The following is a 14824-nucleotide window of genomic DNA, read 5'->3' as shown; positions in this document are numbered from 1 at the left end:
TTTATCGCCACAGCAAGAACATTTCCGTGAGGAATTCCTCAAAGATCCTCATTGTTCCCTGACCCCAGCCCCCATCTTTGTTCAGAGTGTACCTGCGACCTTTGAAAATACTTCTGCCGGCCAACAATTTTACATGTTTTATGTATGCAGATGATCAACATGTGCTGTTGAAGATAAGGATTGACACAAAAGTTGAGTCTACTGCTGAACTGAATGGGTTATAGCTATCAAGAACATGGATGAACTAAAATTATATAAAACGGAGTTGCTCTAAGACCCAGGTGATAGTACCCAGAATTCTCTCAATGTTTTGACTTCTTTTTTGGCCCTTTGCCCAAACCTTTACCCACAGTCGGTAATTTGAGTGTTTTAATGGATTTTAATCTTTCTGTGGATTAGCATCTTCCTAATAAGTTTAAAGGCTGCTTTTGCCATATTTGCACACTGCTTAGTCTTTTATTTGCTGCCCTCTGCATATGGGGTTTGTGACAAATGCCGTCACAGTTTGTTACCTTAATTGCATAATTTGTGCGTGTTCTACACTGAATTGTCTTAGGTAACAACATACTTAAAATGCTGCTGCTAGAGCTGTCTGTAGACTGAAAAAGTTTGCATCTATGCACAGCAAATTCTGCATTGGCTCCCAATACACAAAAGAGAATGTTTCAAAATGATGTTGTCTTCTCAATTTATCTTTGATTTTTCTCCTCTAGTGCACACATCTTTACAATATTATCTCACAAATAATCTGCGCTCCGCTGCTAACCACATTTTCTTTGTCCCAAAATTTAAGAAATCAACCTAGGTGGTAGCGTTCATAATAATTGGTCCCACCCTTTGGAATGATTAACCCATGTAGATAAAAATCACAACGAAATGTACATGCTTTTGAAGACTAATTAAAACAGTCCGTTTGGTTAGTAGTCTCATAAAGTTTCCCTCAGTTTAGGCCCTTCAGCTTATAGGGTTCTTTTTCTAACATCACCAAGAGACACGGTGTGAACATTATCCTATACGAATAACCTTAATATAATGAAACACAATATTATTTCTGACTGTACTGTAAGGAAATGTCTCTTTTTGCATGTTCACCCCCACATTCTTGGCCTGATGCTGCTGATTTATCGACTCGATAGTGCTCTGAGGCCTGTGATTCAGACCTCAAAGCTAGTGTTCTAACCCATTACAAAGTATATGTTGAATTGGCTATCCCCAAATGGCAAGACCTGACTTACTTATAAGTCCCTAGTATATGGTACACATGGTACCTAGGGCATGTAAAGCACAGTGTCCACCCAAGGCTGCAACTCTGATTGTGGCACCCTGTGTGTGACAAGGTATGAAATGGCTCCCAGCCTGCTGCTGCGGACTGGAAGGGCAGTGGTAACACTGCTAGTTCGACTTTGAGTTTAAGGGATGTACGACAGTACAACGGAATCATTTTGATCGCGGAACTTTACATTGCGGTTATCACAACGCAAGTCGTTAAAACGACTTGCATTGGAGGGCGCTGGATTGAGGATTAATATGTCTTTCTATTCCAACTCCAGCCCACTTAACAGTAGGGAAGATGTTGGAATAGAAAATCACACTATTCCTTAACTAAGAGTGCCATCCAGTGCAAGTCGTAGTAATGACTTGCGTTGTAATAGCTGCGTGGTAAAGGTCGTGCAGTGTAAACGCCGCGTTGTAAACGATGTTTCCCAGTTTAAGCTAATGACAAAGCCCCCACTTTCCTTAACCATATATGTAAGTCTCCCCTAAGGAGGGAATGTAGAGCCCTAAGTCAGGGAGTTGTCTATTATTAAGAAGTTTATGGAGTTAGTAGACGAGTGCACAGCTATAGTGGTGTTCTTTCAAAGTAAAGTTCATGTGTTTGAGGTAGGTGCTCCCACTATTATTAAAAAGGACATGTACTTTTATATATGTCTTAACGGCAACACTTCTAAATTGTCGTTTTATTGTGGGAGGGATAGTAGCCCACTGGCTAACACTGGTTTACTGGCTCACCTCACAGCCCAGCTAACTTCGGAATGGGACTAACTAGCTGGGTATTGTAAGGTATCAAATTGATCTTGGCATTAAACCTGACCTGATGTCCTGGTTGAACAAAATATCTGTTAGAAAGTTGCCAGTGTATTGCCCAGTTGTCCAATAGCCTCACAAGGCACTGGCCAACTGACAGCATTCTGACAGCCTGGAGAGTGGTGTAAACGACTCCCACACTTAGGAGCAATAGCAGCCTGCAACAGGGTGTGGTGTTATGCCTCCCTTTCGCATGGAAGCCACTCTGGGTGTTAGCCCAACAGGCATGCGTCAAAGGCAAAGTTGCCTTTGGTGGGCAGATGGCTAGTTACCGCATCATACCCCCAGGGCACTTTCTGGGAATAAAGATGGCACCCCTGGCATTGTGCACCTCTGATGACGTCAGTACTGGAACAAATACTGAAGAAGGGCTACCCTACTGCCTTCTTGACTGCACAAGAGAGGCTGCACCGTCTGCAGGCCAGAACAGCTGCACTTTGGGTTAGCTAAGAGAGGACTTTATTTCCTGGCACCGGAAAAAGTCAGGCTGCAGCAAAGCTGAAGTAGCCCCCATGGCAAGTTGGTAGCCACCTCAGAAAACTTGCTGGCAGGCGTTTAAGAGGCCAATCCTCGATAGGCAAAAGTTGCACCCAAGTTGACATGTGGACATGGGAGTGCCATTTGAGTCCTGATTGATCGCCCAAGCGGGACACCAGCGCCCACCAAAGGATTTTGCTTGGACCAATGTACATGGACACCGGTAGCCCAGTCGCTGCTGGCCTTCTATGGTCTCAAAGAGGACTTTGAGGGACCCTGACCTCCGTTGCCCCACCTGACCCATGGACTGAGGAATAACTGCAAAGGAATCTCCCCTCCCTCCCCCATTGACCGCACAGTACTCGGTGCATCCATGAGCATATTCATCTCCTGTATCTGCTGCATCAGAACCACTCTGATGAAGTCTATTGTGATTGTGCTGTAAAGTTTTGGCCAGGTAACTGTCCAAATCTACCCCATTGGCCCCCAGATCTTCTCCCTGGCCGATTTGGTTGCACTAGCAGGGGCAGAGTTGTCAAAGCCACATTTCCAAACTTTGCAACAGTTTTCAATAGTTATGGTTGGCAATGTAAATTTGCAGTTGTATTAAAAATTAAGATTTCTTCAAAATCTGTATCTTCAAACCCGTCCAGGAAACTTTGCTCACCTTGGACTTCATAAAAATATAAATAGGTGTTTTTTCTTTCCTGGTGTGTGGCTTTCTTTTTTCGTTGTTAATTGGTAATGTTAAATATTTTACATTAGTTCCTTTGTTCAAGCCCAGCTGCTCGAAGCCATAGTTACCCAGGGGTGAGCTTAAGGTTGTACAAACTACCCTGACTGGACCCAAGACAGTTTTGCGAGTATATTTCACGGTAAGGCTGTATAGCTGTGCCATATAATATACCCAAGTCCTCACACACACACACACACATACATAAATATTTAGTAAGTTGTTTTCTAGGTAGAGATTTGCCAATCAGTGCTTCCAATTTTTCAAGTGTCTTTGGAACCTTGGGTTAGTAAAATGGCTTAGTGAGTTAAAAGCTCGCTGCCGCAATTTACACATCTCAGCATGGCTCACTAAGCCTATCCTACTTTAGAGATTGAAGAATTGAAAACCGTTAAACTGGGATAGAAGCACATGTAATTTTACCAAGATTAGTAAATCCATCCTGAAACAAAAGCAAGTCATTATTATCAATATTATCCTGCTACTAGCGAACAGAGTAGCAATGAGAAAGCTACTTTTTTTTTTTTATTTAAAAACTTTATTAACATGAAGGCATAATATGCATTTAGTATCTTACAGTCATGTGGTTAGGGTTGCAGTTTGTACATATATCTCTACGCATGTGGCAGCATTCATGACATAAGCATAAACTGTGATGTAGTAAACCTTTGAAAACCCTTAAATACGTTTCTGTGTGGTCTAATCGTAAACATTGTAGTTCTTTACATTTTCCCCCCGTTATTCATTGTTCAACATTAACATTACCTTTATACTATAGAATGAACAAACTCCCCTCCCCCCCCCAAACATGTGTCATCATTGCCAGTGTGTTTTCATCCACTTTCCCAATCAGCAATTCCCTTAGTTCTCTCGTTGTTACTTAGCCAGGTTAGTGCAAAAACCGTTGTGCATTTGGTCCGCTGAGGTTAATACCCCCGTTCCTATCTTTTACTCATCCTCTCCTTCGGATTCTAGGTCGTCCCCCTCTGGCAAAGGGTCACAGATCTCCCCCCTATATATATTCCACGCTGCCCATACCTTGTTCCATTTGCGGGGCGCCGCTCGTAGGGCATACACTGCTCTTTCTGTAACCATCAGTATGTCCATGTTTTAGCCCACCTGCTCGCGGTGGGTAGTTCTGGAGCGCCCCACTTCTGTGCGATATCTCGCTTGGCCACTGTCATGGCCAGTGTTCCCCAAATTAGTTCATACCTGCCCAGGTCATTGGGGTCCCAGATGTTCAAAAGGCATTTGCGTGGTTCAGGCAACACGGAAGTTGTAAGCGTCTGGGAGATCGTGCGCAGTATCTGCCTCCAGAATTCTCGTATCTGTGGGCATTCCCATAATGTATGAAATAGTGTCCCCTCCTCCCCGCAGCCTCTCAAGCAAAAGGGATGTGGCGCTCTCTGTATTTTGTGGAGTAGTGTCCTGGTGTAGTAGATGCGGTGTAAAATTTTGAGTTGCACCAGTCTGTACTTAGTCGAGATCCCAACCTCTCTTGGGGAGGCCAGAGCCTCATTCCATTCAGATTCATCCGCCTCACCTATTTCTCCCTCCCATTTTTCTTTAAGTTTCAGTGTGGGGTCCTTCAGGTTATTGATCAGATTTTTATATGTGAGTGAGGTCACGCTTTGGATCATGAATTCTGTTAGTAGTCTATCTTCTAATGGTGAGGATTCCGGCAGAGTAGTACCCGCAGGAATCGCCCGGAGTAATGCGTGCCTAATTTGTACGTATCTGAATGTTTCCGTGGGTCCGAGGTTATGTTGCTGCTGTAGGTGTGGAAATGGTATTACCGTGTCCTTGTCCCAGAGGTCCCCCACCGTAGAAATGCCTATGGAGTCCCACCGCGCAAATCCCTTACATCCTCTGAGGTTTCCCAATGCTTTCGTGTCCCACAATGGTGTCATTTTGGTGATTCGTCCTGCCCATCCCAGTCGTGCCTGTGCCATGTGCCATAGGGCCGCCGTGTGTTGTGTTGGACCGATTAGACTTTTAAGTTGCGATTTATTGTATAGTACTGATAGCATACAGTCCGTCCCAAGCTGTGACCAGTCTGCCCGATAAGCTGGGTCCTCTTTTGGGGTGTGGATCCAATGATTAATTACTTTAAGTTGGGCCGCCCAGTAATATAGCTGAATGTTAGGGAGTGCTATCCCTCCCTCATACCAGCTTTTAACCAATTTGTCGTATGCTATACGTGCCGGGCCAGTATCCCAGAGCAAGGTAGAGACCAGCGCTACGATTTCTTTGAAATCTCGTGGAGAAAGCAACTTTTGAAGGTCCACAGGGATCACGGTTATGGAGGTCACCACACCTTGATTTTCTTTTTTTCTTTTGCTTTTCTTCTCCTAGTAAAGATACGTACTTTGAGAAGTAAGCATTGTGTATTATTGTTCCTACATTGGTTTATTCCCATTGTGAATATTCCATTGGCCCGTGAACTCTCCTAAAAGCGTTTTTGCCTTCATGCTGACAGTCCCATTGATTAAGGCTTCTTGATACCTGATTTTTGGTGGCATATGCTCATTAAAATTGCATGACTAAAATGATGTCTTAAAATGGTTTGATTAGCAGAGTTGGCGTCACACTTGCCTCTCATATCAACAGTTTTACATGACCAAGTGGAAAAAGAATGAAAATAAAATTAGAATCACCATGAGAAAGGTGGATGGCTGGAAAATCACCCTGATCAAATGGATACTATTCTCTGTCCAAATTAGGAACTTTAAGTAATACAAATATATATATATGAGTGTCTAGAAGATAATTGCCACTTTTGCTTGCTCTAATGGGCTTTATGCTTTTGTGTTGCAGAAGGATTTGTGTTTGTTCTTGGGGGGCAAGATGACAATAAGGAGACCTTGTGCTCTGGAGAGAAATACGACCCTGATACCAACACTTGGACACCATTTGCTCCAATGCTTGAGGTGAGATCACTCTTATTCAATGGGGCTGGGAGTTTTGCTATTAGATTCTGTTTACAGTGAGGAGAAAGTTCTTGGTAACAAGTGAGATCTACAACTTTCTAATTGGGGATTGTTGCTTTCTCATTAATGCTGTGTGGGTCATGCCAATGTGTGTGTGCTGGCTAATGTAGGTAATGATGTCTCCTGACTGGTTTGTACTGTGTCTTCTTGATAACATGTTTGATCCATTATGCACATTATTATTTTGGAAACACCATTATAATGTGAGTTTTGTCTCTTTCAGGGCAGGCATAACTTTGGAATGGTGGAGATTGATGGTGTTATTTACATTCTGGGCGGCGAGGATGGTGACACAGAGCTGATCTCCATGGAGTCTTATGACATTAGTACAAAAACCTGGTCTACGGAGCCCGATTTGACCATGGTTAGAAAGGTGATTGTTTCTTGCTGCTATTCCTTTTGAAGACGTAGATAGGGCAGCACAGCTATCTATTTAATGCCTCATTTTTTTTCACGCCAAGTGATGTTCCGAGTAAGCTGTCCTAAGTTTTACTATTAAAACATATACTGCAACAAATTAATATATGATGCTGTTATTTACGACGTGACAAGCTTTGCTTACCTTGGGAGCTGCTGTCTTTGTGAAATAAATGCTTCAAGAAGAGAAATTGTTGAATCTGAAAGCCTTCTTATGACAAATTCTGTGTACTAAGCTTAGGGTTAGCTACACCTTCTGACACACGTGGCCTAATATAAATTGTGGCCCGGTGCAGTATGATGGGGTGCCGAATTAAGTAAATATCCAGACCATATATATATATTTATAAATATATACACTGACTAGATTGTAGTGTTACTCATTGATTTGTGCAGATTTCTGCATTTTAGGTTCTGTTACATAGAAGTGTATATTTAGGGTATGCCCAGTTCGTTTTTGTACACACAGACCGCACCACACACACACACACCACACCACACCACACACACTTTTCCATCCCCTCCTCTTCCTCTTTATCCCTCTTCTCTCTCCATTGCTTCCTTTCTTCTCCCCTTAATTCACTGGCACTCGGTTCTGCTGCAATGAAACTCAGTTATATTAAGGAGTTGGCACAGCATTATTAGCATAAGATGCAGAAATATATTTTTTTTACTGAGAATGAAGAGACAACAAACAATACAATGGTTCAAAGAGGTGTAACAAGGTAAGCAGATTACAGAATTAATAAATTCATTTATACAAGAAATCTCTTTATAACCAGAAAAATACCATACAACTCTGGTACTAAGAAGAGATAACTTTAAAGGCAAGAGCAATAAAAAGGTCGAATAAAATAGTTTTTGAAGAGAGATTATTAAAATCAACAGATATAGTCCCCCCAAAAATATTTTTAATAGAAAATGGAATATTACATTTAGACCATATAGCTTTCCAAAATTCGTTCATTTTAGGACAATAATAAAGTAGGTGCGTCAAAGTACCATCCGAGGAGAGACATGACAAACAGAAGGAAGAAATAGAAGGATCAATTTTATGAAGAAATAAGGGAGTAAAAACCACTCTATTGTATATAAAAAATAAAGATTGTGTAATATTGGCAGATTTAGAGGTGTTAAATATTTTTCGCCACATTCAATCCCATTGATCAATAGATAATGATAGAGCTAAATCATTTTCCCATAACAGTTCAATAGAGGATTTGTTCCTTGTAGTTATAGGGGAAGATAGTTTTATATATGAGGCAAGCTCTCTGGGTGAAATCCGTAGTGATATTGAATGAAGGTGCCATAGGGTCAACTGAAGTAAGATGTAAAATTATTATTTAGTAAAAAGGCTTGAAGTACAGGAGATAATAGGATATAAATTGATGCACATAAAAAGTACCCAACAAGACCAGTTCTATAAGCAGTTATTCACAGGCGCTGAACAGAAATTTTCATTACCTGTTATCACTTAATTTAAGACTATTTCCTCAATTCATTTAAATGCTACATAGAGAGTAGATAAGTAATCTGCCACACTTGCCCTATAAAGTGTAAGTTCGTCCTTGTGAGATAAAATATTTCCACAGAAATAATTGTAATAATTTCCCCATGCCATCTAGCCTGCGTCTCTCTGTTTATTTTTCGATAACGTCTTGTAATGCAGTTAGTGGCAAACCAATAATTGGCATCATTTTATCAAATTTGTGGGGTCAAGTGGGAGTGCGCTCTCACAGATCCTTTGACACCACTTAACGACTAATGTCGCATAACCCTTGCCACACAGTACATAAAAATGAAAAGACCTTTTTATATTTAAAAAAAAAAAAACCTCATTGGAAACTTGAGGTGGCAACACATTACTAAATCTATCTCACACACTTCAGTCAGGCATCCAAGACCTCCACTCAACTCAAACAGTACCCTCCAATGTTATCAGTTTTCTTACTTCATCCACCATAACAATCTATTGTCTATCCTCATACTCGTAGACTTCTCAGCTGTGCAATGGTCATCTCTCTCGCCATTAACTCTATAAACTTTTGGCATCCCACAGGATTCCGTTCCCGCACTCTACTTTTCTCTTTATACCTTACTTATCTTGTTAGCATCATTTCCTCCTTTAGTTTTACATATCACTTCTATGTAGTTGATACCCACATCTTCTACTTTCGAACAGCCCTTCTAACTCAAGTCTCTGACTGCTTTATAACCATTCGAAGCTGGATGGCTCAAAGCTCTCGTATGCGGAATTCTGACTAAAATCATCTATTGATTCACTAAAACAGTAACTACGTATCTTATATACCCAGTTTAATTCCTTCCATGACAGCCTATTATTGACACCATTAGCTAGCAAATAACCTTGACATTCTTTTCTGCCTTATTAGGCAACTAATGAATATCCGGCCTAAAATCCCTTTATAAAGTGCCAAAACATTGATCTCATAGCAAATAAGGAATGCCTCTGACACCATAGATTAGACACTTAATTTAATCCAATGTCATAGTTTATTGACATTGTCATCAATTTTACTTTTGAATTTTTCTTTAAAGCTATTCAGTAATACACAATCGGGTGTTAGCACTTAGCTTGTCATCATCTCCTTTGGTAAGAAACACATTCAACATATATCAGAACAGTGAATTCAAAACATAGACATTTTAGACATTATTCTACACGACATTTAACAATACTAGACATATATAGAATTTTTTCAAAAATCTGTTATCGAGTCCTACTAGAAATCAATAGAATAATTGTCTTTGGGATATAAATGCTTCTCCGCAAAGAAATAATCAATATGGGCCTGTGTTAGGTCGGAGAGTCCTTTTTAAGAGAAGTTTTTTTATTGGCTGTAGTGTGAGATGCGTCTCTCACTAGATGTCCTGTTGGTTTATCAGGTCATAAGGCTTGCATTTCTCCTGGCCTAGATGATGGTAAGCCTACGCGTTTCGACCTTATATGAAACAGGCAGAGATTAGGGTTAAAGAAGGTCTTCATCAGGGCTCACTGTTGTTCATGTAGGACATTGTGTTACACCCTGTGTGTGAAGAAGGAGGATTCTTCTTGTATTATTGCCGTTATCGATCGCTGAGCCCAGCGTCGTGACGTTTTTTTCTTTTTTTAAGTTGACCAGCAGTGTGACATCTTTACTTGAATGAATCGTGTTTGCACTGCTATCGTTCTTTTAGATTCCTCCCGACACTCGTGGGTTACTCGGCGGCGTCTGCTCGCTGTGTAGCATTCCTTCCGTCGGGCTCACTATTTCCGGATGTTGGTCAAGACTGTCACACTGCTGGTCAACTTAAAAAAAGAAAAAAACGTCACGACGCTGGGCTCAGCGATCGATAACGGCAATAATACAAGAAGAATCCTCCTTCTTCACACACAGGGTGTAACACAATGTCCTACATGAACAACAGTGAGCCCTGATGAAGACATTCTTTAACCCTAATCTCTGCCTGTTTCATATAAGGTCGAAACGCGTAGGCTTACCATCATCTAGGCCAGGAGAAATGCAAGCCTTATGACCTGATAAACCAACAGGACATCTAGTGAGAGACGCATCTCACACTACGGCCAATAAAAAAACTTCTCTTAAAAAGGACTCTCCGACCTAACACAGGCCCATATTGATTATTTCTTTGCGGAGAAGCATTTATATCCCAAAGACAATTATTCTATTGATTTCTAGTAGGACTCGATAACAGATTTTTGAAAAAATTCTATATATGTCTAGTATTGTTAAATGTCGTGTAGAATAATGTCTAAAATGTCTATGTTTTAAATTCACTGTTCTGATATATGTTGAATGTGTTTCTTACCAAAGGAGATGATGACAAGCTAAGTGCTAACACCCGATTGTGTATTACTGAATAGCTTTAAAGAAAAATTCAAAAGTAAAATTGATGACAATGTCAATAAACTATGACATTGGATTAAATTAAGTGTCTAATCTATGGTGTCAGAGGCATTCCTTATTTGCTATTATTTAACCAGATTCCAGCCTCTGTCTACCTTAACTGAATCAATCCCCTGTGATTGTTTGCTTAAAACATTGATCTCTGCATTAGTCCTCAGCCCGTTGCACTATAGCAACAGTTTACTAGTTTGTCTACCCCATACTCCTTCACCGTAATGGATAAGGTAATACATTTTGCCACTAAGACTCTACTCCTTGTTGTCACCAGGATTGATGACCATTTTCTGAAAGTGTGCCCTTCATAAACTTGTTGTCCTGGGGTTCACAACTATGAATGAACACTTTCCCAATTACTCATCTGAAACCCTGGTTAGGTATGTAACCCATCCTCTCCACCCTCAGCCGTCTCCGCTCGGCAAACCAAAATTTTCTAGCTGCACCTGAGTATCCATGCAGCACGTAAAAGGTTCCGCTTTTTAACTTGCTTGCATATCATCACTGGTTCTCTGCCAGTGACCTGCATTTCATCTTTTTGCTCTCCTTTTAAACTGCTCTAAACAATGTATTCTCCCAAACAAGAAAAAAAGATTGACTAATACTTTGTTACAATCTCATCTTTTATTTCTCATTTCCTTTATCACACGTAAATATGCATTTTGTAAAGTATATTCATGTATGTAATATAGCATAATATATGCAGCTTTTTGCATGATCACTTACCTATGACCACCAGTAACACCATTGTTTTATGTAATTCTCAAAACTATTTTGTGTGAAGTGCAGTGAATCTTATTTCTACATCACTGGATCTTCATAATCATAGAGGTAAAGCTAATTCCCTGCTTCCTGCCTGGACCCTGGAATAAATCAATTTCATACAATTATCCACAGATATTCGTTATGGGGTGTATAATTGTATGACGTACAGCACACTTTTGAAAGCCTATTGAAGGTTAAATCTGTTCCGAAATGTAGACTGTTAGAATCAAACATGCCTAATTCAAACTGTATTGCAGCATCCGTAAGCATTTGGGTCCTAAACAACTGTCTAACATGCAAGGAAACATACAGCCCAGTTGGGTTACACTGAACAGCTGAGGAAAAATAATCTTTTTTTTTTTAAGACTCCAGGGGGCTCCCTACCCATGTTGCATTGTATGGCAGTTGCCTCCCAGAGCTAATTATGTTTTCCCTCTCAGGAGACAAGGATCCCAGAACGCTTAGAAGGTTTTATTCACACCTTGTGTTTTTTGCTTTTCAAAATGTCGGTCAGGAAGTTCATTCTGCACTTTTAACTGGACAGTTTTACCATTTTGTCCAGTGTCTAAATTTTCTCCTGTTGCTGGCAGATTTTTTATGTCAGAACTGTCTTCTCTAGTCTGCAAATGGTCATCCTGTGGAATAAAGAGGGCAGTGTCTGACACTCGCACAGTATGTGGTCTGCCTCCTGGCCTTTCACTCTGTTAAAGACACTGACATTTGTCAAAGATGACCTTGAAGGACCTGGAAAGGCTGCAAGAATGCTGCAAGGCATGAAAGGAAGAGAAAATGAAAAAGAAAGAAAAGTTGGAAAGATCATCTGCTTCGAAGACTGCCAGTAAGAGGAGAATGCTTTTCAGAGGCAGGCGCCCACAGATCTAGAACTAGGGAAAGAACATCTAGTGGCAAGCAACGCCAAAAGAAGCAACACTCTTCACGTCATTAGAGTTAGCTTTGAAAGCTAGGACGACCCAGTTCAAAGCTTCAGTGCGATATGTTTGCTCTCAAAAGAAGGATCTAAAACATCAACACATCACCGTCCAATGAGCCCCCCCGGGTCCTCAACCCTACACACTCTAAATTGACGGTGTCTGTTTCTTCCTTCACTATGAAAGCCACAGAATGGTTTCACTGTGCTGACGTACACTCCATCGCTTTCAAAAAAGAGACCTTACTCAACATTGACACACAGTTGATCACCTGCGACATCAAGAAAAGACTACAGACCTTCAAAGCACTCATCATTGGCATTACCAAATATTGAGTAGTTCTATTGATTTAAAGTTGTTGAAAAATCAATACAATATATTTAAAAAACAATGCATCAAGTACCATCTGAAGTGTTCCTTCTGGCCTGGACTAAGTATATTCCTGCTTTGGTGGGTTAGATCGGCGAGACAGCCTTCTATAATGCAGGACACCACTTGTTGGAACTCTACTATGACAGATCTGCCTCCTAAAGTTTTGATGAAGCTTGTGGACCTGTCTTGTCTCTTAACTGGGGAGCTACCTTGTTTAAATGGTGACAGCACTATAAAAAATTTATTGAGTGAAAGTGCTCTGTAAGAGTTTCAGCACAAGTACTGGGCAATGTATTATTCCATGGGCCTATCCATGTTTGGCCTGTACTTGAACATACTGCTCAAGTGTACTGGGCTGGCAGGAGAGTGGAAACTTAGACATGCAAAACACAGTGGGTTGACTTTAAGCCAAGGCCAACAGGAGTCACGAAGAATGTTGTTCCCATTGTGTGTTATGAATGGAAGCTACAGCATTGCTTGCAATACAATTTGACTTCTTTTTAGAATTGAAATGTTAATTGTGCATTGCTGTTTCATACAGCCTTTTTGCACCAGTTGGTACTTATGAAAAAAAACATATAATGGATAGGATTCTTAGTTAATGGTGAGCTACAGAAAGAGGCCATGATATACACCAAATGCCTTCATTTGTGTCCCAATGTATGCCTTTTATATGTTAACCTGCAAGTTAGTTGTATAAAAAAAAGGCTTAGCGGAAGGATACAGCCTTCTCAAAAAAAAAGAAATCAAGCAAGAGACACCTCGTACGAAATTTTGATCCTCCTCAATGCTCCCTCTCCTCACCATCTCTCATCCACAGATACCTTGGAAGTAAAATGAACCACATGGTCATTCCTCCTCAATTAATGTAGAACAATCATTTTCCACATCGGTGATGACTGGGGTGGCCGTAGTAGATGATTTTGATTTTACACATTACCTGCTTTTATAATCTATCTCATAAGTGAGATCAAAGAATAAGGAATCAGATTATACCTGGCTGAAAAGCCCATAATAATGGCAAAACTGGTCCTAGTTTACTTATATTCTGGTTCAGAGAGGACCTGGCTTGGTAGTTTTGGCTGGACTGTTCCCATTGGAGCAGGGTGAAGACTGATTTGCACATGGCTGGGCCAAACGGAGGTAGCTTGGTGGTCGAAAACGATGGATTGGTGTGCGGATTGCCAGTGGCTGAGAATAATTCAAGCATTCCATCCATCACCTTGTTGTGGTTGCAGTTATGGACTGATTGATTTTTAAAGACATTATTCTTCCCATGAATGTCTATTCTGCTCTTACTTTGAATATAAAATGCAAGGGCGCACTGTCTACATTTTTTCTGACTGCCAATACCTTGAGTTCAGTTGCTGCATTTTTATAGCTGTTACTCTCTAACCATCTCTGGTTGATTTTGTATTTTTCTCCCGCTATTAGGATGCTTCCAATCATAAGCTCTGTAGCAAGTGCTTTGTATACACCATGACTGAGCTAAAGTTTAACACAGTGTTTTTAATATCCCCTTTAATCTCTGGGCTTTTCCAGATTGGTTGCTATGCAGCTATGAAGAAGAAAATCTATGCAATGGGAGGAGGATCATTTGGAAAGCTGTTTGAATCAGTTGAAAGCTACGATCCAAAGACTCAACAGTGGACGGCAATTTGTCCTCTCAAGGAAAGAAGGTGAGTAATCAAATGAAAATATTGAGAATAGCAGTTATTTATTGAGGAAGTTGATTAGTGAAAGGGCGGTCTGATAATTAAACATGATTTTACAAAGTCCTTCTTATTTATGTTGCATTTCCATCAGAAAATATAGTTAGTTTTGATGAGGAGTATACAAATTCAGAGGAAGGGTCTGGTCAGTTGTGTGCAGTTTCTGCACCTTCTGTGCAAATATATTGAACCACATTTTCCAAGCCCAAATTTAAATATGTTTATGATTTATTTCGCTTTAGAAAGGACAAGTACTACATGGTTTGTACGAAACGGTGTGTCCATGGTATATATTTATGCACAATCAGTGGCTGAAAATAAAAATCAAATTTTAAAAATGTTGTGGCTTTTGTAGGGGTTTTAGTGGATGGGGAACATGACTTCCAATTCGGTCTAACTCTCCCAGAGAGAAGAACATCAA

General features: G+C 40.5%; 1 protein-coding gene across 2 annotated transcripts in view; it reads left to right on the top strand.

Annotated features, from left to right (window-relative positions):
- The window catches only part of GAN (gigaxonin), a 307857-nt gene that overhangs the window by 204851 nt on the left and 88182 nt on the right, over window positions 1-14824 (top strand). For both annotated transcript variants that reach the window (XM_086945082.1, XM_086945083.1), the window contains exons 6-8: window positions 6113-6225; window positions 6509-6658; window positions 14234-14370. In XM_086945082.1, coding sequence (XP_086801208.1) covers window positions 6113-6225; window positions 6509-6658; window positions 14234-14370 — 400 coding nt within the window. The remainder of the gene's footprint in view (window positions 1-6112; window positions 6226-6508; window positions 6659-14233; window positions 14371-14824) is intronic.

This window comes from Lissotriton vulgaris, chromosome 12, assembly GCF_964263255.1.
Source record: "Lissotriton vulgaris chromosome 12, aLisVul1.2, whole genome shotgun sequence".
Taxonomy (NCBI): Eukaryota; Metazoa; Chordata; class Amphibia; order Caudata; family Salamandridae; genus Lissotriton; species Lissotriton vulgaris.
The sequence above is the reverse complement of the archived record's forward strand: the minus strand, read 5'-3'. Positions and strand labels throughout refer to the sequence as shown.